We start from the raw sequence: 23,178 nt of genomic DNA, 5'->3' as shown, positions 1-23,178 counted from the left end.
GTTTCAGCACCCTTTAACGGTCAAGCCAGCTGGCCCTTTACTTATGACACAGGCGCACGCTTGGCACTACTTTGTTGATGCACGTGCGGCTACTGCGCACACAATTCACAAACATGGAATTTTTTTTTTTTTTTGCACTTGGGGGGAGCACCCCTGATGGACAGAGCACCCCCTGGACAACACTACAGCACCCCTTTAGGACTGGGACACTGCACAGGACTTTGGAGTGGACACAGCCCCTATGGACAACTGACTGCACAACACAGTCCAGCCAGCCCCTATGGACTTTGGAGGAGTGGACACAGCCCCTATGGACAACAGCAGCACAGCACAACACAGCCAGCCCCTATGGACTTTGGAGGAGTGGACACAGCCCCTATGGACAACAGCAGCACAGCACAACACAGCCAGCCCCTATGGACTTTGGAGGAGTGGACACAGCCCCTATGGACAATAGCAGCATAGCACAACACAGCCAGCCCCTATGGACTTTGGAGGAGTGGACACAGCCCCTATGGACAACAGCATCACAGCGCAGCGCAGCACAGCACAACACTACACTGCACAACACTACACTACACTACACAGCCCAGCCAGCCCTAACTCCCACCCTCCCTCTTCACTGTCCACAGCCGAGTGAGAAAATGGCGCCGACGCGGGTACCTTATATAGGATCCAAAACCCGCAAGACCCGGAAGGTGGGATGATGACATTTTGCCTCGATTTCAGATCCGAGTCAGGCGGGAAAAGTCAAGCCTGACTCGGATCGGCCTCGGATCGGGGGGGCTCGGGGGGGTTCGGATTTCAGAAATCCGAACCCGCTCACCCCTAATTAAGATGCGTGTGTAATCAGAAAATTGAGGTAGAAACAAGCACATTTACAGAGGAGAAGATCCTAACAGAACTCTCAAACCTGAAAGTGGATAAATCAATGGGGCTAAGTGGGATACATCCAAAGATACTAAAAGAGTTTAAATGGGTGCTGGTCACACCATTAACAGAATTATTCAACCAGTCACTAGCTACTGGAGTAATTCCAGAGGACTGGAAAAGAGCAAACCTTGTCCCACTGCACAAAAGTGGAAGCAAGGAAGAGGCAAGCAACTACCGACCAGTGAGCCTTACATCAGTAGTAGGGAAATTGATGGAAACACTCATAAAAGAAAGAGTCGTAGATTATCACAAATCCAGCAATTTGCAGGATCCCAAAGAGCATGGATTTACTGGGTGGAGATCATGTCAAACAAATCTTATTGACTTTTTTGACTGGGTAATAGATAAAGGGGGGCTATAGATATAGCTTATCTAGACTTTAATAAGGCTTTTGACACTGTTCCACATTGCAGACTGTTAAATAAACTGGAAAGCATGGGATTGGATACAAAGATAGTTGAATGGATAAGATCATGGCTGCAGGATAGGAAACAAAGAGTTGTAGTAAACGGAGTGCAGTCTCAAGAGGGAAATGTTACCAGTGGAGTACCTCAGGGATCTGCGCTTTTTAATATCTTTATTTGTGACTTTGCAAATGGTATTGAAGGGAAACTATGCCTTTTTGCAGATGGCACAAAGGTATGCAACAGGGTAGACACACCAGGAGGGGTAAAACTAATGATTGATGGTCTAGGTAGACTAGAGGAATGGTCAAGAACGTGGCAACTACAGTTTAATGACAAAAATACAAGATAAAGCACTTGGGTCTCAAAAATCCAAAGGCTAAATATAGTATCAATGGTACTATACTTTAAACTACTGAAGAGGAAAGGGATCTAGGAGTCACTATTTCAAGTAACTTAAAGGCAAGCAAACATTGTAACAAAGCAATGAGGAAGGCAAGTCAGATGCTTGGTTGCATAGGGAGAGGAATCAGTAGCAGAAAGAAAGACGTGATAATACCACTGTATAGGTCATTGGTACGTTCTCATCTCGAATACTGTCTTCAGTTCTGGAGGCCATATCTCCAGAAGGATATTAATACATTAGAGACTGTACAAAGAAGGGCAACTAAAATGGTGCAAGGGCTACACCACCAAAAGTACCAGGAAATACTAAAAGACTTAATATGTATAGTTTGGAGCAGAGAAGGGAAAGACATGATAGAAATGTTCAAATATTTAAAGGGTTTTAACAAGATAAAGGAAGGAGACATTCTTCAAAGAAAGAGAAGTATTAGAACAAGAGGACATGTTCTGAAACTGGAGGGTGGTAGGTTCAGGGGAAATTTGAGGAAAAATTAAAAGAAAGGGTAGTGGACAAGTGGAATAGCCTCCCATTAGAGGTTGTAGAGACTAAGGGCCTTATTCATAGCCGCTTGCTGTTTGCGAGCGCTCACTCTGAATCAGGGCGGGGATTTTATTTTTCTCCTGCCTGCTCGCTAAGCTGTGGGTGCCCACCCACAGCTTGTGCAAGCGGGCTGGAGATGGTCGCGATTATCGCGACCATCTGGTCTAATAGAGCAGGAAGTCCACTACTGACATCACGAGAGATGTCAGTAGGGCCACCCACAAATGCCAGGCATTCCTAAGGGAACGCCTGCGTTTGTGCAGCCACCTCCCCACCCCGCCTACAAAACAGGGTGAGCTGTCAATCAACATCGACAGCCACCCTGTCTTTTAGCAAGACCCGTAGCGACGGAGCTGCCGTCACTAGACGGGTCTCGCGCATGCGCACCCTGGAGGTGGTGCATGCACAGAGGGGGACCATCGACCCACTTGCGAGTGCTGTGCTGATTCAGCCCCTAAGACAGTAGAGCAATTTAAACATGCATAGGATAAACATAAGGATATCCTTCAGAAGAAGTAAGGATCAATAAGGGTTGAGGTAACAATATGTTTAAAAATGGGGCAGACTAGATTGGCCAAGTGGTTCTTATCTGCCATCAAATTCTATGTTTCTATGAATACCAGACACAGGAACTGGAAGGTACGTACTGAGACGCTATAGCCAGCACTGCTGCAGAGAACCAGCAGGAGTATAATAGGAGAAGGATCCAATAGGAGCAAGGCAGAGATGACGTAGCAGTCAGGTGGGAGAGCTCACAGGGAAGCAGCTCTGTGTCCTTATCTCTTAGCAACAGGCAGATGAGAGCCAGCCGGAGCACTGGTATTAAACAAGACACCACGGCAACTTGTAACAAACATCAGGTATATTTTTATGATTTCTGAAGCTCCTAGCTTTTGTAGAAATAGCAGTTTTACTGTATGTTAAAACCAGATAAAATATAATGAGGCTTTGATCTCTGCTTATGTGCAGGCTTTGTGTACCCCTCCTGTCCAGGTGAAAGCATTACCTGTTGACACGGTTCCATAATCTACAAACAAGGTCAAAAGTTTTGAGAATGACACAAGTATTGGTTTTCAAAATGTGTGCTGCTTCAGCTTTTTTAGACCTTTTTGTCAGATGTTACTATGGTATACTAAAATAAAATGACAAGCATTTCATAAGTGTCAAAGGCTTTTATTGAGAATTACAATAAGTTTATGCAAAGAGTAAATTTTTGCAGTGTTGACCCTTCTTTTTAAAGTTCTCTGCAATTCACCCTGGCATGCTGTCAATCAACTTCTGGGCCACATACTGACTGATAGCTGCCCATTCTTGCCTAATCAATGCTTGGAGTTTGTCAGAATTTGTGGGTTTTTGTTTGTCCACCCACCTCTTGAGGAATGACCACATGTTCTCAATGGGATCAAAGTCTGGGGAATTTCCTGGCCATGGACCCAAAATTTTGATGTTTAGTTCCCCGAGCCACTTAGTTATCACTTTTGCCTTATGGTAAGGTGCTCCATCATGCTGGAAAAGGCATTGTTTGTCACCAAACTGTTCTTGGATGGTTGGGATAAGTTGCTCTTGGAAGAAGTTTTGGTACAATTCTTTATTCATGGCTGTGTTCTTAGGCCAAATTGTGAGTGAGCCCACTCCCTTGGCTGAGGAGCAACCCTACACATGAATGATCTCAGGATGATGATGGTAGCGCTCACCTTTCCTTCTCCAGACAAGAGTTTTTCCAGATACCCCAAACAATCTGAATGGGGATTCATCAGAGAAAATAGCAGTCCAATTGCTGTACCTTTTGCAGACTATAAGTCTGTCCCTGATGTATTTCCTGGAGAGAAGTGGCTTCTTTGCTGTCCTTCTTGACACCACGCCATCCTCCAAAAGTCTTCACCTCACTGTGCATGCAGATGCACTCATACCTGCCTGCTGTCATTTCTGAGCAAGCTCTGCACTGGGGGTGCCCCGATCCCACAGCTGAATCAACTTTAAGAGATGGTCCTGGCACTTGCTGGATGTTTTTGGGCACCCTGAAGCATTCATCACAACTATTGAACATCTCTCCTTGAAGTTCTTGATGATCCGATAAATGGTTGATTTAGGTGCAATCTTACTAGCAGCAATATCCTTGCCTGTGAAGCCCTTTTTGTGCAAAGCAATGATGACTGCATGTGTTTCCTTGCAGGTAACCATGGTTAACTGAGGAAGAACAATGATTTCAAGCACCACCCTCCTTTTAAAGCTTCTAGTCTGTTATTCTAAGTCAATCAGCATGACAGAGTGATCTTCAGCCTTGTCCTCATCAACACTCTCACCTGTGTTATCAAAATAATCACCCACATGATGTTAGCTGGTCCTTTTGTGGCAGGGCTGAAATCCAGTGGAAATGTTGTTTTTGGGATTAAGTTCATTGTCACGGCAAAGAGGGACTTTGCAATTAATTGCAATTCATCTGATCACTCTTCATGATATTCTGGAGTTTATGCAAATTGCCATCATAAAAACTGAAGCAGCTAACTTGGTGAAAACCAATACTTGTGTCATTCTAAATATGTTTGGCCATGGCTGTAATGTACAATTTATTGAAACTAAACCAGACCACTTTTGGTTTCCTGAGTGTGATTTACATTCTAATGAAAAACTTCCATGGGATCCTTATACAAAAACCAGTAGTGACGTCACCAGTACCTGACGGATGGCAAATGGGGCTTGGCAGCTGTCTCATCACTGGGGATCTCCTTTTCCTTATATAAGGTAAGCATATTGTATTGTACCTTTGTCGTGATTAAATTTTGTATTAAATGAAATGTTGACCAAACGGAGGTATCAGTCTTGAGTTAGGTTTCATTACACCACCATTATAATTAGGGGTGAGCGGGTTCGGTTTTACTCGGATTTACTCTGATCTTTAAACGGCATTTTATTGGCTATCGCCAATCATGTGTTTTGGATAGCCAATATAATAAATCCGAATTTGCGGTAAAGTGGTGATAAGAACCGAGTAAATCCGAGTAAAACCGAGCCTGCACATCCCTAATTATAATGGATTACAAGTCCTGAGAGTGCCACTACATTGGAGTTGACTGTTTCTGATTTTTTGGAGGCACCCAGGCTGGATGGCGTTTACATTGCATTGAGTGCCAGCTCATTTCGTTTGTTGTATGGGATTACATTCAAAGGCTCAGCACACGTTGTTTGGGACTATTAATATATTCATGCAAGGCACCGCATTATTATTTTTTGGATTAGTTCTCATGGATGACTTTTGATGCCCACTATTTGTGACAGTCTTTGTCTGTATTTATTCACACTGTCTATCACGACTGTGCACAGCATTATGTCACAAGTTAGTGACAATTATGAAACAAGTGGCTTTAGTAATATGGTTTTGACACCAGGTGAAACTTTAAGCATCTCAGATGTAGAAGCCAACGCTATTTTGTTTAAAGATGTATTGGAAATTACAGGAGGTGATGAACCCAAAGAACAACTTTATTTCCAGTTATTTAAAATGAAAAAGAAGGAGATTGATTATTTTATTCATGGTGTTACAGTATCGGTATATTTCTGCAACAAACAGATACCTCGGGGGTTCCGGATTAAAAATATCCCTATTATAGGTATGTATAACCTGGAATTCTGCTGACGATGGGTGGCTATACTTAACCACTTGCCTTGCCTGGTCGTAATTTTCCGACCACACCAGGCAGTTCTTTATCTATACTGGATGTAAAATTTTGTCTATTCAGATAAACATGAGGGTGGCTGTAGGAAGAGAATCTTCCCACAGCTGCTGCTCTCAGAGGGACCTTCCGGTCCCTCTGCTTGCCAGCACCATCTCCCCCTCTGTCTGCTGTGCTGCCGATCAACAAAACAGGACCCCCTACCCAGTGCCTGCAGAACTGAGCAGCTGCTGGGGAAAAGTAAGTTAACCTCCAACCTAACGCCCCTGACATACCTGGTTCCTGTATCTGGTCTCAAATTAATGTCGCAATGTTTCCAATGTTCCAATGGTGGTTCCGATGTTCAGTTATTTTTAAAAAAAAAATTTTTACAAAGCTTAAAAAAAACATTTTGGCTAAGTTCAAATGGATGTTCCCCACCTAATTCACTCATAAAAAAAAAATTGACAATTTTGTAGCGGTTTTTGAAAAAAACATACTATAAGGAAGAAATCTATTCACAACTTAGAGATGTCATAACGTCCAAAGAACTTTCTGTGGATCCCACCAACACCTTTAAAAAAGAGTTAGAAAGTATACTAGAGGAAGGGTTTGAAAAACAATACATTACCAACTCCATAGCAAAAGGTTTAGTCCCGGGATGGCCGGTGGCACCCATTCTGTATACCATTCCGAAGATCCACAAACATGTAATATATCCACCTGGACGCCCTATTATCAGCACCAGAGACTCTCTATGCTATACGGTTTCGCAGTATTTAGATTATTTTCTTCAATACCCATACAACATCAGAGCACCTTTCTCAAGGATACAACTACATTCATTAATAAGCTGTCCTCCATTTCACCAATACCTGATGAGTGTTTCCTCTGCACTCTTGATGCTTGTAGCCTCTACACCAACATTCCCCATTCCAGGGGTTTGGAAGCTATTCGCAGGTTCCTGACTGGGAATACACTGTATACAGGACTGGATTTGTCATTCTTTTTGCATTTATTAGAGCTGACGCTCACTAGAAATTATTTTATGTTTGGCAAAAGAAAGGTTTATTCAACAGTGTGGATGTGCAATGGGGTCATGCGTGGCCCCCTCATTCGTGAACATATTTATGTTCGATGTGGAAAAAGATTTATTTTTACTCAATCCAGCTATGGGCCACAAAATTATTTTTTTTAACAAGGTATATAGATGACTTGTATTTGATCTGGCAGAGCTCACAACAGGAGTTCGAAAAAGCCATGGCTCATGTAAACATCTTGGATGAGCACATCAAATTCACATATTCTATCAGTAAACACACAGTTCAATACCTAGATGTCCAAGTAACTCAGGAAAATGGTATGGTCCATATGGACCTGTATAAAAAACCAACAGACCGCAATATGATCTTACATGCGAGTGGTCAACATTCGCCAGCCATCATCCATAGCTTGCCATACTCCCAATTTTTGAGGGCGCATAGGATCTCCGATACGGAGAAACAAATTGATGATATGATACAACAATTCGTACAGAGAGAATACGACTTACATCAATATTCTTCCTGGTTAATTCAGCATGTGTTTTCTTGATATTCTGTGTATTTAATTTATACTGCCATCTTGTGGTTTTGGGATTAACTGCACTTGGTGATCTTTACTTTTTTTTTCTCCAACTCCCGCATGGACTTCTGGGTAGCGCCGGAGGGCGCGCGTCGTACTTGTAGTGACGTCACCAGTACCTGATGGGTGGCAAATGGAGCATGGCAGCTATCTCATCACTGGGGATCTCCTTTTCCTTATACAAGGTAAGCATATTGTATTGTACCTTTGTCGTGATGAAATTTTGTATTAAATGAAACATTGACCAAACGAAGGTATCAGTCTTGAGTTAGATGTCATTACACCACCATTATAATGGATTACAAGTCCTGAGAGTGCCACTACATTGGAGTTGACTGTGATTTTTTGGAGGCACCCAGGCTGTATGGTGTTTACATTGCATTGAGTGCCAGCTCATATTATATATGTATATATATATATATATATATATATATATATATATATTGTGATATTTTGGTGGTAATTAGCTCAGCAGAGGGTGGATTGGTGCAGTGTTTAGGTGCTTAATGAGGGTCCACACACAGCTTTCAAGTAAAATAATTGAGATGGTGCTTTACTTCCAGCAGGGAAAAACAGGTACAATGCAATGGAATAGAAAATAATAAACTTAGCCACTGTTTAGGGCTTCTAACTCACTTCTTGAGCCCTCTCTATCGTGGTGCAGCTAGTCTGCCAACAAAGTCTCTGCCTGCTTCTTGCAGGTCTATTGCCGGCTCCAGACTGGCTTGGCATGGCTGCCACAGCTACACAAATACAGTCTGGGTGGCTTACCCTGTATTTTACAGATTTAGGCCCGGCTTCCTCAGCCTGCAGCTTCTCTGCTTTCTTGTCACACAGTCTGAGAGTTTGTGGTCCCCCTTGCCTCCTGCAAGGTCCAGACACAGGCCTCCTGGCCCCCAATGGCTCGCTTAGCTTCACTGGGCTCTCTGGCTGCCATAGTCCCACATAGACTGTTTCCCACAGCAACCTGACTGGTCTGCCTTCTCATCAGCCCACACCTGATCTCTATCCACAAGGCAGCCACTAGGCATCTTCCTTCCCACAATGCTTTTCTAGCCTGTGTGGGCGGATCTCCCCTGCCCCACACAGAATCTGCTGCTCACCAGTGCCATCTCTGGTGATACTGCCACAATATAAATATATATATATATATATATATATATATATATATATACACTGTTTATATATATATATATATATATATATATATACACTCACACATACATATACACACACACTGATCATTTCAGCAATAGGTGAATTATTTTTAATAGAAGAGATTTCCCTCTCTACAATGCCTTGTCTATAATCTCTACACCCTTATTGGAGGGTGTAGAGATTATAGAGATTAAGGTACTGTGTTGGTATCCTTGACCTTGCCACTTTTCCCTTTCTTCTTCTGAGCCATTTGGAATGCCAAATAATACCTAATATTTTTTTCTTAATACTCAACTCTATCCTGTGTAGACGCTATACAGGTTGAGTCTCCCATATCCAAAATACTTGGGACCAGAGGTATTTTGGATATCGGATTTTTCTGTATTTTGTAATAATAGCATATCATAATGAGATCTTGGGGATGGGACACAAATCTAAACACATAATGCATTTATGTTTCATATACACCTTATACACACAGCCTGAAGTTAATTTTATACAATATTTTTTAATAATATTGTGCATTAAACAAAGTTTGTGTACATTGGGCCTGATTCAGAGCTGGACGCTCTGAAAGAGCACTCGCTCTGAATCAGGGCAATTTTTTTTTTGTGCAGCCTCCTGGCTGCTCGCTTAGCTGTGGGTGACCACCCGCAGCTATTGCAAGTGGCCAGGTGATGGTCGCGATGGTCTAGACAATTGGAACCATCAGGGCTTGCAACGAGACCCTTGTGGTAGGGTCTCGTTCCTGCAAGCCCCAGTGAGTTTTCGGCTCTATTAGAGCCGGAAGCTCACCCACTGACATCACTCATGATGTCAGTGTGGCCGCCCCCAAATGGCAGGCGTTCCTTTGGGAATGCCTCTGTTTGGACAGCCACCCCCCCCTGCCCGCCTCCAAAACGGGGCAAGCTGTCAATCAAAATCGACAGCTGCTCCGCTTTGGTGCAAGACCTGTAGCGACGGAGCACACATCGCTAGCCGGGTCTCATGCATGCGCACATCGGAGCCGGCTCCGGTGTGCGCATGCGCGGTGGCCAAACATCGACCCACTCGCGAGCGCATAGCGCTTGCGAGCGGGTCTGAATCAGGCCCATTGAATCATCAGAAAGCATGTCACTATCTCAGTCATGCTAAAAAAAAAATCTGTATTTCAGAATGTTCTGTATATCCGAATATTTGGATATGGGAGACTCAACCTGTACTTGGAATTGGATTTGTAGGCTCTCTTATAATCCTTATATTTTGAGATGTTAGTATAAGGCATCTAAATTGTGGTGACTTATATGCCCTATTTAAGGGTTTTCTGGTCTTAGCATGATAATCTTCATATTGTCTTCTCAATCCTTTATTATCCTGGTATTTTTATTTATTTCCATATTTCTGTCTGTCAAAACTTTCTCTGAATATCAGAATTATATTTTTTTGTTATATCCATATTCCATTTAGGATTAAAAAAACTTCCCACCCAAAAGCTGGTTCCCTTCCTATGTACTCCTTACTACTAGCACCTATTAATTTCTATTTTGGTGATCAGTATTAGACTCCTTTAATTCCATAAACCTTCTATCGGATGAGGCGTGTCATGTGTGCAAATGACTTAACAATCATAATAATAATAAAGACAGACATAAATTTGGCTGAAAAACTGTTAGCTTTTTTATATATATTTAAAGAAAAGTATGATGGTAAAGAAAGGATGTCCAGAATCAGTACAATCCACAATAGCACTCAACAAGCCGGATGTGCACAACTAAACTATAACACAACAAAGGGTATCCACTTGAACTTCTAACTTCACTGCCCACCCATCAGTCAAGGAAGGGAGCAAAATAAATAATTGCACCCGGACTGGTGGGCTGCCATTCTTTCCAGCTGAAAAATAGCCAACGATCAATCATCGACCAAACGAAACTATAAGAGAGGGAGGGTGGGAAGACTGGATATTGGAAATGATTAGGAGGATGATGTATGGAGCCAGGGAGTGCTGGTGAGCAGGGGCACCAAGAGGGTGGGGAGCAGGTACAAATTACTCCCAGCGCCCCCTCCCAGCGCGCAGCTCTGCAATTTTTTTGTTTTTTCTGTGTTTTTTTCCCCTAAGGGGGCGCCACGCCTCTGACGATTAGGCCATGTCCCTGTCACCCGGGCCCGGTGCACCTCTTGGTGGCCCTGCTGGTGAGTAAAGAGTATATCATTTGGTGAGGTATAGGGGTATATTTATTTAACATACCTAGCACCTTCTAGAAGATAATAGCTAGAATCTGATTGATTGCTGTGGGTACTTCTAAAAATGCTCACTTTAGTAAAATATACCTCCTAGTGTCAGGAAGTGATGGTTAGTAAGATAAGTTACAGTAGGGAAGTCATGGTGTGTGAGGTATGAGGTCAGTAAGTGAGGGGAAATACTGTATAGTGGGTGAGGAATAACTTCAGGGAGCAGTTATAAGTTGTGGGAATTACAGTATACTGTATGCGGTATGGGGACATTTTTCTAGTTTTTTGCCTAGGCTCCCATAAAACCTATGGCTGCCTCTGAGAGTCCCTCCCCTCCTTCAAGCTCTCATTCTAGAGGCCAATTGTATTGTACTGCTGTCACTGGAATGTTGAGGAGGGTGACAGACTGATAAAAGCAGAAAAAGTCACTTAAAAAGAAAAATAGGTAACATTTGAGTCTCTCTTAATTAATTTCATACATCACATTTCCTAAAGCTGTAGGGGAGCCTAGGCTGCCAACAGATCCCCGGCCCTTCACTTCAAATTTCCATTCCACAACATTGTTTATGTGCACATGATATTCATTGCTTTCATATACATGTTTTACCTTTCTATCATGTTTCTCTAATTTATGTTCATAATGTATGTTTATTTTAGTACCAATATGCTATAAGAATTTAGCCATTTTTTAATATGCCCTGCGCACCATGCGCAATTGCTACACCTCTGACACCATTACACTGTAATACAATGTGGCTTAGCTCACCTGAATGTCTAGTGACAACTGCCTTCATTTGTAATGGTAGTAACATTAAAGTCAGACTCTGCGTAAGTGCAATAGAAAATCCGTAAAACTATATTAAAGTTTTAAGTTTCCTTAACACAAAATTGTTTTGCAACTGTATCAATAACAATCATAACTGGGATTGCAACAACAGACTTTTAAAGTTCTTAGAACAGAATTACAGTACCTCCCGTTTAGCTGAATCCTGTCAGCTAGTTTTGAGAACTGATCTGGAAGCCGCCTCTGTTTAATGACTCCTTCTGGACTGACAGAAACCTCACAGAGAGAGTAGAAGTCTGAGGAACTGGTAAAGCTGAATTCATGCAGTGCATGGCTCACCACTTCTTTTGCAGTAGTGTCTTTGCTGATTATGATGTAACAACTTTGCTGGTCTGCTCTAAAGACTCGTATAACTTGGTCGGGGATGTCTGCAGAGTACAGTTAATAAACAGAGACCAATTAGATAAATGTAACTTGAGAATGTCACTTTATAAATAGACTGTGAATGATTACAATGACAACACTCTACACACTACTACAAATGTACAGTACATTTGCAGTATAGAAAATAACAAATGCAATTTAGGACCAGAAAATTGTTGAGGCGCAACCTTGTTTTTAATTAGAGGAGTATATTTCTAATTAAACACATTCTTAAAATCTTACGTCTGTAAATCAATATAAAAGCCCATAAAAGTATCTTAATGCAAAGTGATTTTGTTTTGATCTTATGTATGTAAATTAACAGAATAGCTGATTTTAATTTCAGTGGGACTGGAGAACAAAAAAGTGCACAATCCAAGTATATATAGTGGTCTTATTTGAATTTGTAACGCATCTGTTAAAGCACTAGTCTTATACTATAACAATCACTTCTACCAGACAATTCATAAGTATTTTTACAGATCTGTCCTCATGAGAGATATGGAAAATGGGCCTCAGACTGCACACCCTGAACATATATATATTGTGATAGGATCACTGGTAAAGAGGTCTGTGGCAGGGACATTTGTCCCAGATTCCTGTCCTATGTGTTTTAAATCCCCAGGAGAAAGTCTGCAGTTTAGCAGGCTTGAGTCTCGGCTTTTTGAAAAGCCGGTTTGGGTCCTGGGAGTTGTGGGTGAGAGGAAGGGCTACATCCACGGCCACTCCATGTTTTGGGCCTTTCAGCTTGGTAACAGGCTCATTAGGGCTTTCAGTTGAAGATGGCCAACATATGCTTAGTTTGTTTAGGGCTGAGTGTCTCACCTGGTTGAGCAGACAGGGAGTCTGCTCAGAGACCCTGGGAAACCTAGCTATGAGGACTGTGCTGTGCTTTTGTTGCTGGTGAGGGCATTAGGCCCTGCCAGGTTCATGTAATAAGAGAATCACTTGGGAAGTTAGAGCCCAGACAGGGCTAGGATTTATGTTTATGTTTTCTTTATGTAAATTCGGACATTGTACAATAAAGACTGGTGCCGACCAGCTTGTACTCGCATCCAGACTGGTGTGCTGTTTCACCGCTGCTGTGTGTGTAAGAAAGTAGTCCTTATACCCAGGAGAGGGACCCCCAACCCGACTGAAGGTCACAATATATATATATATATATATATAATTGGAGGTGCTACCTGTGGAGATAATTGATATAGGATATACACAAAAAGAAATACAGGTGCTCAACTCCAAATTAACTGATTGTATATAAATAAATACATTTTTACACTAAATAGAGGTTTTTGGCATAATCTTGGCCAAGGTTATGGGCTTACCCACCACATCCGGGTAAACTCAATTGGGAAGGTCTCTAACATACTACGGTTCAAATCCAGAGTGCAGGACACCCCCAAACTAGCCCAGCTAAGCCACCCCAAGACACCACTCTAATAAGAAAGGTGAAGTGTAAAAGAAATAGTTAAGAGCAGCCACAGCTGCATATAAAGAATAAAAATAAAAAAGTGAAATACATATATAAAAAACAGACAGTGAAGCATTAAACTGTGTTAAAGGATAAATGTGTTATACTGCGGTGCACTGAGGCAGATCAACCAAAGCAATCAAGGGGGACCCACGCCCCAAAAATTAACCAAAGCTGCACTACACAGTCTAAATATTTGCAGGACTTACCTATATTGTGCCTCTGACTGGTGTGCATATTACTATGCCAGACTCCATGCTCTAAACCAATGTAGTAGGGGTTGTAGACTGAGTGGAAAGTGTCTCAGGCTTTCCAGGTGTGCAAAGCTATGCACTGATTGGATTCATATAGAAAATGGGCCTCAGACTGCACACCCTGAACATACATATATATATATATATATATATATATATATATATATAATTTGAGGTGCTACCTGTGGAGACAATTGATATATATACAAAAAGAAATACAGGTGCTCATCTCCAAATGAACTGATTGTATTTATATACAGTCAGCTAATTTGGAGTTGAGCACCTGTGTTTCTTTTTGTGTATATATCAATTGTCTCTACAGGTAGCACATCCAATTATATATATATATATATATATATATATATGTATATATATTAATATACAATACACACAGCTATCTTTGTAGTATAGACATTAACAGTCTATAGACTATAAGAGTACTGCATATTGTGGTCCAGATGTGAATTTGGTTATCGACCTATTGGAAATGATTCTTAGTAGGAATTTTTCTATGTATAATGACCAGCTGTTTTTGCAATTGATTGGCATAGCGATGGGATAGAAAGTGGCCCCCATCCTACGCCAATGCCTAAATGTTTCTAGCTGAGCAGGAGATCTTTTTTCAGGACGGCTGTGTATCTGGTAGAATTTTCTTTTATGCCAGATACATAGATGACATATTCCTGATTTGGACAGGTACGGAGCTTCAATTCATTGAATTTATTGAGGAACACAATCAGTCTGTAAGTCCGATTAAATTCACATTTAATATTGACAACTCTTGTGTGAATTATTTGGATGTCAAATTAAGATTGGAGGGTAATATATTAGTCTCTGAGCTGTATAGTAAACCTATGGATAGGAATACGTTTCAGCACTTTAGAAGTTGTCAGCCCAGACCACTCAAATATGGCCTGCCATTATCACAATTTCTGAATGCCTGCAGGATTTGTAGTGATGAGAATTTGGCATTGAGATAAATTGATGTTATGAGCAGCAAATTTTTGGCGAGAGGGTATCCTGCTAGCATTTTAGAACAAGCCAAAAATAGAGCTTTGGCTATGCCTAGGTGTGATTTATTGAAGTTGGGTAGAATCAAAGAAAAGGACAAGTATAGGTTACCATGGGTCAACCATTTTTACACTCAGAGTAATGCTATTAGTAAGTCCACTAAGAAGTTATGGCCGATTGTTGGAACGGACCCAGATTTAAATTTACATAATACTAACATCATGCCCTATTACACCAGGGGGCGTAACTTACGGAATTGGGTGGTTAAAACCAACATGGGTAATATGAATGTAGCCAATACAAGCAGTTTTTTACATCCCAAATTAGGATGTTTTAAATCCTTAAATTGCATGACTTGCCACTCTCTGACAGTGGGTAACAGTTTTTTCCATCCCTATAGTGGGTACAGATATGATATACCATCGTTTGACACCACTAAGTTTGTTATATATGTTATCACATGTCCGTGCAGACTTATTTATGTCGGCAAAACTGATAGGACACTCAGAGAAAGAATGGCACTGCATCGGTCGGCCATTCGAGCTGACATTATTTCTGGTGGCAGTGATCAACCGGTGGCTCGCCATTGCGCTTTGCATGGTCACAATGTGGCTTCATTACGTTACATGATCATTGATCATGCGCCAAAATCTTCACGTGGAGGCGATAGATCCCGTAAGTTATTACAATGCGAGTCACGCTGGATCTTTAAATTAGATGCATTAGCACCACGTGGTTTGAATGAGAACTTGGGGCTACATTGTTTTCTTTTAAATTATTGTTGACATTATTCAATAACGTCTGGGTGACTGAACTTAGGTTCTGATTGGAATTCTATACAAATATGGGTATAGAGTTTATATGTGTTCTCTCAATTTATTCGTTTTCTAATCACTGGATATATGAATTGTCTGTATTATTATGGTTCTCTATAGAGATTTAAGGGGTTATAACAGTAGGATTATGTTTTATGATCCATTTCTGTATAACTTGCATTCTGTGTTGCTAGTCTATATGTATTTTGTGGATGCAGGTATTTAGTGCACTACTGGGATATCTGAGATGGGAAGGAGTGTTTATGTTGGGATTCCTATGTCTATGTTGTTTACCCCCCGAGAACACTATGTTTTTGGTAATATTGTTATCTAATCCTTAGTCCTATGTAGGATGTTTATGAGGTTTTGTTTAATATTTAATATTGTATGTATTTACATGTTTTATGTCTTTGCCATTTATAGTGAGTATTTACTTCCGGACACTGCGCGTTGCTGGGGCAACAGAGACCCAGGTTGTGGGCATCTCCACGATCCCATGACTGGCGCAATGCCAGTGCCGGTGTGGGCAGTGTGTTGATGACGTCATCAGTGGGTGACCCAGCCCCGGACAGCATGCAGGACGGATTTCACGTGGTGGTATGTGAGTATAAATGTTGTTGCTATATGTTTGTAAAATGTTTTACCTTGAAGAAGGGGCTACAATAAACGCTCTGAATTGTCGGTGTTTGTTCACACATACCTGTATTGGCTTATTGAAGACAGAGTGCCGCCTGTGTGTATTGTATACTCTGGGTCAGCGTTTGTTGACTTGTATCAGAGGGCACCTGCACGTTGTACCTTTGATGTTGGGAGTGCCACCCTTGAGGACTTTATATATATATATATATATATATATATATATATACACATATGTTCAGGGTGTGCAGTCTGAGGCCCATTTTCTATATGAATCCAATCAGTGCATTGTTTTGCACACCTGGAAAGCCTGAGAAACTTTCCATTCAGTCTAGAACCCCTACTACATTGGTTTGGAGCATGGAGTCTGGCATAGTAATATGCACACCAGTCAGAGGCACAATATAGGTAAGTCCTGCAAACAATTAGGCTGTGTAGTGCAGCTCTGGTTCATTTTGGGGCGTGGGTCCCCCTTGATTGCTTTGGTTGATCTGCCTCAGTGCACCGCAGTATAACACATTTTTCCTTTAACACGGTTTAATGCTTCACTGTCTGTTTTTTATATATGTATTTCACTTTTTTATTTTTATTCTTTATATGCAGCTGTGGCTGCTCTTAACTATTTCTTTTACACTTCACCTTTCTTATTAGAGCAGTGTCTTGGGTGGCTTAGCTGGGCTAGTTTGGGGGTGTCCTGCACTTTGGATTTGAACCCTAGTATGTTAGAGACCTACCCAACAGAGGTTACCCAGATGTGGTGGGTAAGCCCATAACCTTGGCCAAGATTATGCCAAAAACCTCTATCCAGTGCAAAAATGTATTTATTTATATACAATCAGTTAATTTGGAGTTGAGCACCTGTATTTCTTTTTGTGTATATACTCATGAGAGATGTGCAGGTAAGGATTTCTGAAAACCGAACATACCTGAATTTATGTGTTTCATGTAGAACCGGGTTCAGATTCACTTTTGTGACCCGGTTCAAATAGAGTCCCAGTTCGGATCTGTTGGTGGTTCGGAATTCTGATTTAAAAACCAAGCTCAGGTTTTGGATTTGGACATTTTAGCTGTTTTTAATGATTTTTAATCGATTTTTATCCAAATGCAAAACACTTGAGGATGGTTTTGCAAAACCAAAACCCAAAGATGAATCCAACTCCAAACCAAAACACAGGTGTCCGCACACATCTCTAATCCTCATAAACTATTGCTGCAGTCATACAAAATCAGACCTTCTCGGCACGCCAGGTCCTGTGCAATTCGACTTGCACAGAGCGTCTTTTTCCCTCAAAAATGCATCTTCAAGAGACTGCAAATTAATTTTATATGCAACACTTGTATGTCTGTGTGCGACTCCCTCTGAATCTGTATAACACAATGTATGCTACATATCACAGATTGGGTTTTTTGTGAATCCGGACTTGGACCTTGACGTGACAGGGACTCTGTACTAAAGGTTGCTGGGTGAATGTATGTCCTGCTCATGTGTAAGACGGAGAACTAAAACTAATAATGAGTGTTAACAGAGACCCATACCAAAACCGCGGAGTGTAACCTGCTGATGGTGTTCACCAGTAACCCCCGCAAGGAGATATGAGCTTTGTGGCATCTGACGGGCAGGTCGCAGCCTTCTGGCTGGGTCACTCAGTAGTAGCACTGAAACTAGGGCAAGGAACAGGAATTGTGATCTCTCCCCACGCAGCAAGGGTGTCAGGAACCATATGGGAAGTTCCTCGGGAGAAGACAAAAGCCAGGGGGTTAGAGCAGCTACGGAATGACTAGATGAGTGACAGTACTAGGTACCCATGTTTTGGCCAAACCCAGGTTTGGCTAGGCAAGCCCAAAGGCTCTGAGTCTAACTCACTTGGTGGTCTTCACCAGTGACCCCTCCAGTTGGGATATGGGTTTCACTGCACCAAGTGAGCAGGTCGCAGCCCTCTGGACAGGTACCTGGGAGTGTCAGGAAGACCAGAACTATAGTATAATGAATTAGCACTGGGAATCCTAGGAATGTAATACACTAGAGGCCAATGTAAGAACTAAATAGCTAGGACACAAGGGATCAGCTAGAGAGTTGAAAACTTAGCACAGGAGATCATCGTATGAGCTTAATACTTGAACACTGGAGATAAGCATGTGAGCTGAATACTTGAACATAGGAGATCAGCGTATGAACTGAATACTTGAACCCATGAGATTGGCGTATTAAGTGAATACTTGAACATGAGATCAGCTTATGAACTGAATACTTGAACACAGGAGATCAGTGTTTGAACTGAATACTTGAACACAGGAATGCACTTGAGAATGTTAGAAATCCTAGTCACAGGCTTGCTTGAAGAACACAGGAAAATGTAACACAGAAATGCACTCAGAATGTTAGGGATCCTAGTCACAGGCTTGCTTGAAGAACACAGGAAAATGTAACACAGAAATGCACTGAGAAATGTAAGGAAAAGTAATCTCAGGGATACAGCTTGACAGCTGAATTAGTAATCAGCTTGAATGTTGGCACATGTAACATAGTCAGCTTGAGAGCTGAGCAGCACACTAATAGACAACACAGGAACTGGAGTTCTGTGAGAGAACTGAAGTGACACTGAGAATTAGCATGGGAGCTAATGCAAGTAACACTGAAGGTCAGCATGAGGGCTGAAACAACACACTGGAGATATTACGTGGAAAACACTGGAAAGCATAACAATTACTGGAACAGTGAAATTGAACAGCAGTTTCCTGTTCCTGGAGTCAGACTTAAATACCCTTAGGTAGCTGGTCATTGGATCAGAGCATCAGCTGAGAGACCGCAGGACTACCATTGGGAGAGACTAGTCAGGTGATATGGACTAACTTGGCTGCACCCATGACCGGCCCCTTGGGAACCATGATGCATGCACGGAAGCCCTAGCAGACCCCAGGTAGAATACTCAGTCACCACTCACCTCCACTCATGGCGACTGAACATTTAAGCCCAAGGACGCTTGCACGAAGGTGAGTAGTGGTCGATCCCAGCCTGCATCCTGACAAAGGGCTATGAATACAGTTGCAATGGCAGATTGAGACTTCCTGGTCTGCTCCTGGTCTGTGAGTCTCTCTGCCTGTAAGAGCTGCAAACTCCTGACTACAGGCAGACTTTGGCAATCCAGCTGATGAGTTAGACCTGAGCTGCAGAGATCATGTGGATTTACTGTTCCAGTCCTTTAGTGCTGATCATTCTCCCTGCATGGCTCCAGAGTGAAGCGTTGTCATAGGAAGCAGGGTCCTCTCTGAGGTGTCAGTGTCCAGCATTCTCCATGTGCTCAGGAGACAGGGGGCCGCCATCTTCCTCAGGATCAGCTGATCAGATCACTGCCAATCCAGAGCTGACATTGAGTCAGCCGATTTCTGCATCCAATCCCCACAGGTCAGGGGTGGTGCAGAGCAGAGGATGAAGTAAAGAGATAGGTTGGGGATACCCCTTGTTGACTGGTAATAAGATTGTCCTGCTACAACCTTGAGGGCTGGAACCCTTGGCTAGTGGCGGCCGTTATTGCCTTGAGGGCTAGTGAGGTGTTGCAGCCTTGAGGGTTGGTAAGCCCAGAGGCTGAATAACAAGATACGGCCTTGGCCATGTAGCAGCCTTGATGGCTGGTAAAACTTGGAAAGAAGCAGCCTCTGAGCTGTATAACAAGATGTGCAAAAGTGCGGCTTGTGCCGCCAGGTTGATGTGCAGCTGCACACAGCCGCACACAGTGTACTTGGAGAGCCGTAGTGTGGCTTGTGTGACAGGTTGACACAAGTGGGAGTACACTGATTTGCGTAAACGAGATGCAGTAGTGCGGCTTGTTCTGCCAGGTTGACACAAGTGGCAGTACACTAATTCGCGTACACGAGGTGCAGAAGTGCGGCTTGTGCCATCAGGTTGACACAAGTGGCAGTACACTAATTTGTGTAAATGAGGTGCAGAAGTGTAGCTTGTGCCGCCAGGTTGGCACAAGTGGCAGTACACAGCTTGCGTACACTCGGTGCAGTGGTGCGGCCATAGGCGGATTGGGCCGCCGGGAAAGCGAGAATGTTCCTGCTGGGCTGGCCCCATGAACCCCTTTGCTGGGCTGGCAGATAATGCTAGCTAGACTGGGCAGACACTTTGGCTGCCTGCATGCTGCCGGCGGCGCTTCTGAGATTTGCGTTCTGCTATAGAATGCAAACCAGAAGCTTCTGGCTCCACTATCAATGTGCGCTGCAGTGTCCTAGACCCCCCCTCCCTCCGCCACTGCCTGCCATCAGCCCCCTCTCTGTGGGAAGGTCGGAGCCGGTCTGGGCCTTACAGTCACCTGGAGCTGCTGGAGATGAGATGAACCACGTAGGGGCGGGGTGTGTGCAGCTGTGCCTGGGATAGAGTAGGAGTAGGAGCTGGAGGAGCAGGACATGGATGGCAGAGGCACACTCACTCTGGCTGTGTCAGGCTGCTGTCAACACTGGACTGCAGCTGGGACCCATAAGCTGTGATGACCCTGGAGTGGAGGTGATTATTGTGCAGCTTCTTCATGGTGAGTCTCTTCCACTCCTATCCTGCCTACTTAGTCCCAGCATTACAACCACCCTGGACCCTTCTTAACAGTACTACTCCCAGCCTGCCACTGCTTTCTACTATTACCCCCATCCTGCCCCCTGTTCTGAACTACTACTACTACCCCCAGCCTGCTCCACACTACTACTACACTAAGCCTGACCCTACTTTGCTATTACTACTTCTCCCATCCTGCCCCCACTTCCCACTACTACTACTACTCCCATCCTGATTCCCACTATTACTACTCCCATCATCAGCAGCTGTGGAGTTTATGAAGCTCGTGCTCCTGGTGCTAGTTCCGGTGGGGGCGATTTGCTCACCAGCCCTACCCTCTGGCCTCACAGTACAGCACCCACCTTAACTACCATCCCCACCTCTGGAACATACCCGTAATCTGCCCTACTCCCTGGCCTGTGGATCACACCATACCCCCTGGCCGCCTAGATATACAGTACCCCCAGCCAGAGACATACACTACTCACCAACCAACCCCCCCTCCTTGCCCCAGGGACATATACTGCTCACCCTATTTTTTTTCTTGTTGAGGACAATGTGTTTTTAGTTTTATCCTGCAGGGGCCAAATGTGTTTTTTGCCAGTGACATAGTGGGTACACACTGAAAGATATGCCAGATATGTCGCTCTGATCCGCCAGTCGCTTAGTGTGTACCCGGCATTAGACACTGACAGTAGGCGCCTCAGTACATGCATATTCAGGCACACGGCAGTACATCAGGAAAGGGCATTGTAGCATTATTAAAAACAAGGGGTATAAGCTCATATAGAACTATAACCTAGGATTCTATATGGGTGCACTCTGATAGCTCAATTAGTATCAGTTAAAACATAACTTTTATTAATACCATAAACAATTCGATATAAAAGGACTTACACAGATATCCAAGAGATGTGACAAAAGATGTGAAAAAGAGTGAATAGACAAATCTTGGTTAAAAATAACCCAGATAAAAAGGCGAAATATAGAAAAAACATGTATTGGACAATACAACATGAAACATGTACTAATATAATAAAAAAACACCAGGTCAATTGATGTTAACAAGTAGTAATCACTGAATTAGTGAAATAACAGAATACTTTGATAATTCCCAATTATGGTTGTAACAGCAAAGTGGAAAAATAGAAAGTTAAGGGTATAAGATTCAATACTAGGCTCTGCTGCTCCTTTCACACTTGAAAAAGTGGAGGAAGAGGAGTGAGAAATCTGCTAGCACTGTTACCCCTAAGATAAATAGCCAACAGTGGTCCTAGTCTTCAAACCAAATTACTGCTATTTGCTGTCATGCCCATGGTATTGGACAGAAACTGAGTGAATATACCAGTTGAATTGAGGACCACTGGGAAAGTACAGGCTATTATAGAGATGTATAACTGGGATGGAAAATGATGGTTCTCAAAAGTAATTGATCAAGTGTAAAATATGTCAAGTCAATGGCGTGAAAAAGGTGGGGAGGCTAGTGACACAATCTGGTACATTATTGTTGGTTAACAGAAATATAGAAAAGTTGGGGCTAAAGATTCTACAACAAGACTGCTGCATGGTCTCATAGATCATAGCAGAGGAGGAGGAGTGAGAGATCTGCTGGTGTAGTAGTCCTGAGAAAAACAGTCAAGAAGAGGTTCCCATCATCAACCCCAATTTCTGCTGTTAGTTGTCATACCAGCAGGAATTGGACAACAAATGAGAGAATTATTAGGTTGGTATGAGAGCCTCTTGGAAAAATAGAAATAATTCACTACAATCTGTTACCAAGATTGGGTGTCAACCTCAGTAGTGCACCTCAAGAAAAATTTTTTATTATTACAATAAAAATAAACAATGTAGATCGGAGAGCACATCAATAGGGTATATCTAAAAACTCAATATAATGTTCATACCCACTAAAGTAACATCTACAGATGAAATATCCACTATCATTTAGTGGTGAATAATAAATAGGATAGAAGTCTCATTGCTAATTGAAAGAAAACATTTGCCATATGAGAATCAAAGTTGCATGTTATGATCCCAGATAATGTTTATGTCAACGAACTTTCATACACCATCTGATGTCAGACAATATAAACCAAAACATAGTATAGAGTATATCACATATTGTCATTAATCAAAACAATTTATTAAATAGGCAATCTCTATTCACATAGTATAAGATTATGTTATATTCAAAGAAAGAGAATAGGTTGAGATATAAATAAAAATCAAAGGAGAGAAATCCTGATTGCTCAAAGATTGTACTAATCAGCTGGTAATTAGATGCAAGCACAGTTGATTCTATAACATTGTAAG

General features: G+C 42.4%; 1 protein-coding gene across 1 annotated transcript in view; it reads right to left on the bottom strand.

Annotated features, from left to right (window-relative positions):
- Window positions 1–23,178, bottom strand: part of LOC148442118 (rap guanine nucleotide exchange factor 6-like) — a 672,269-nt gene that overhangs the window by 266,108 nt on the left and 382,983 nt on the right. Inside the window, 1 exon segment of the mRNA XM_088464211.1 lies at window positions 11,897–12,137. Coding sequence (XP_088320337.1) covers window positions 11,897–12,137 — 241 coding nt within the window.

The sequence above is a fragment of the Taudactylus pleione genome, unplaced genomic scaffold (assembly GCF_031769625.1).
Source record: "Taudactylus pleione unplaced genomic scaffold, aTauple2 ptg001609l, whole genome shotgun sequence".
NCBI lineage: Eukaryota > Metazoa > Chordata > Amphibia > Anura > Myobatrachidae > Taudactylus > Taudactylus pleione.
Note: the sequence above shows the minus strand (reverse complement) of the source record. Positions and strands in the feature narration are given on the sequence as shown.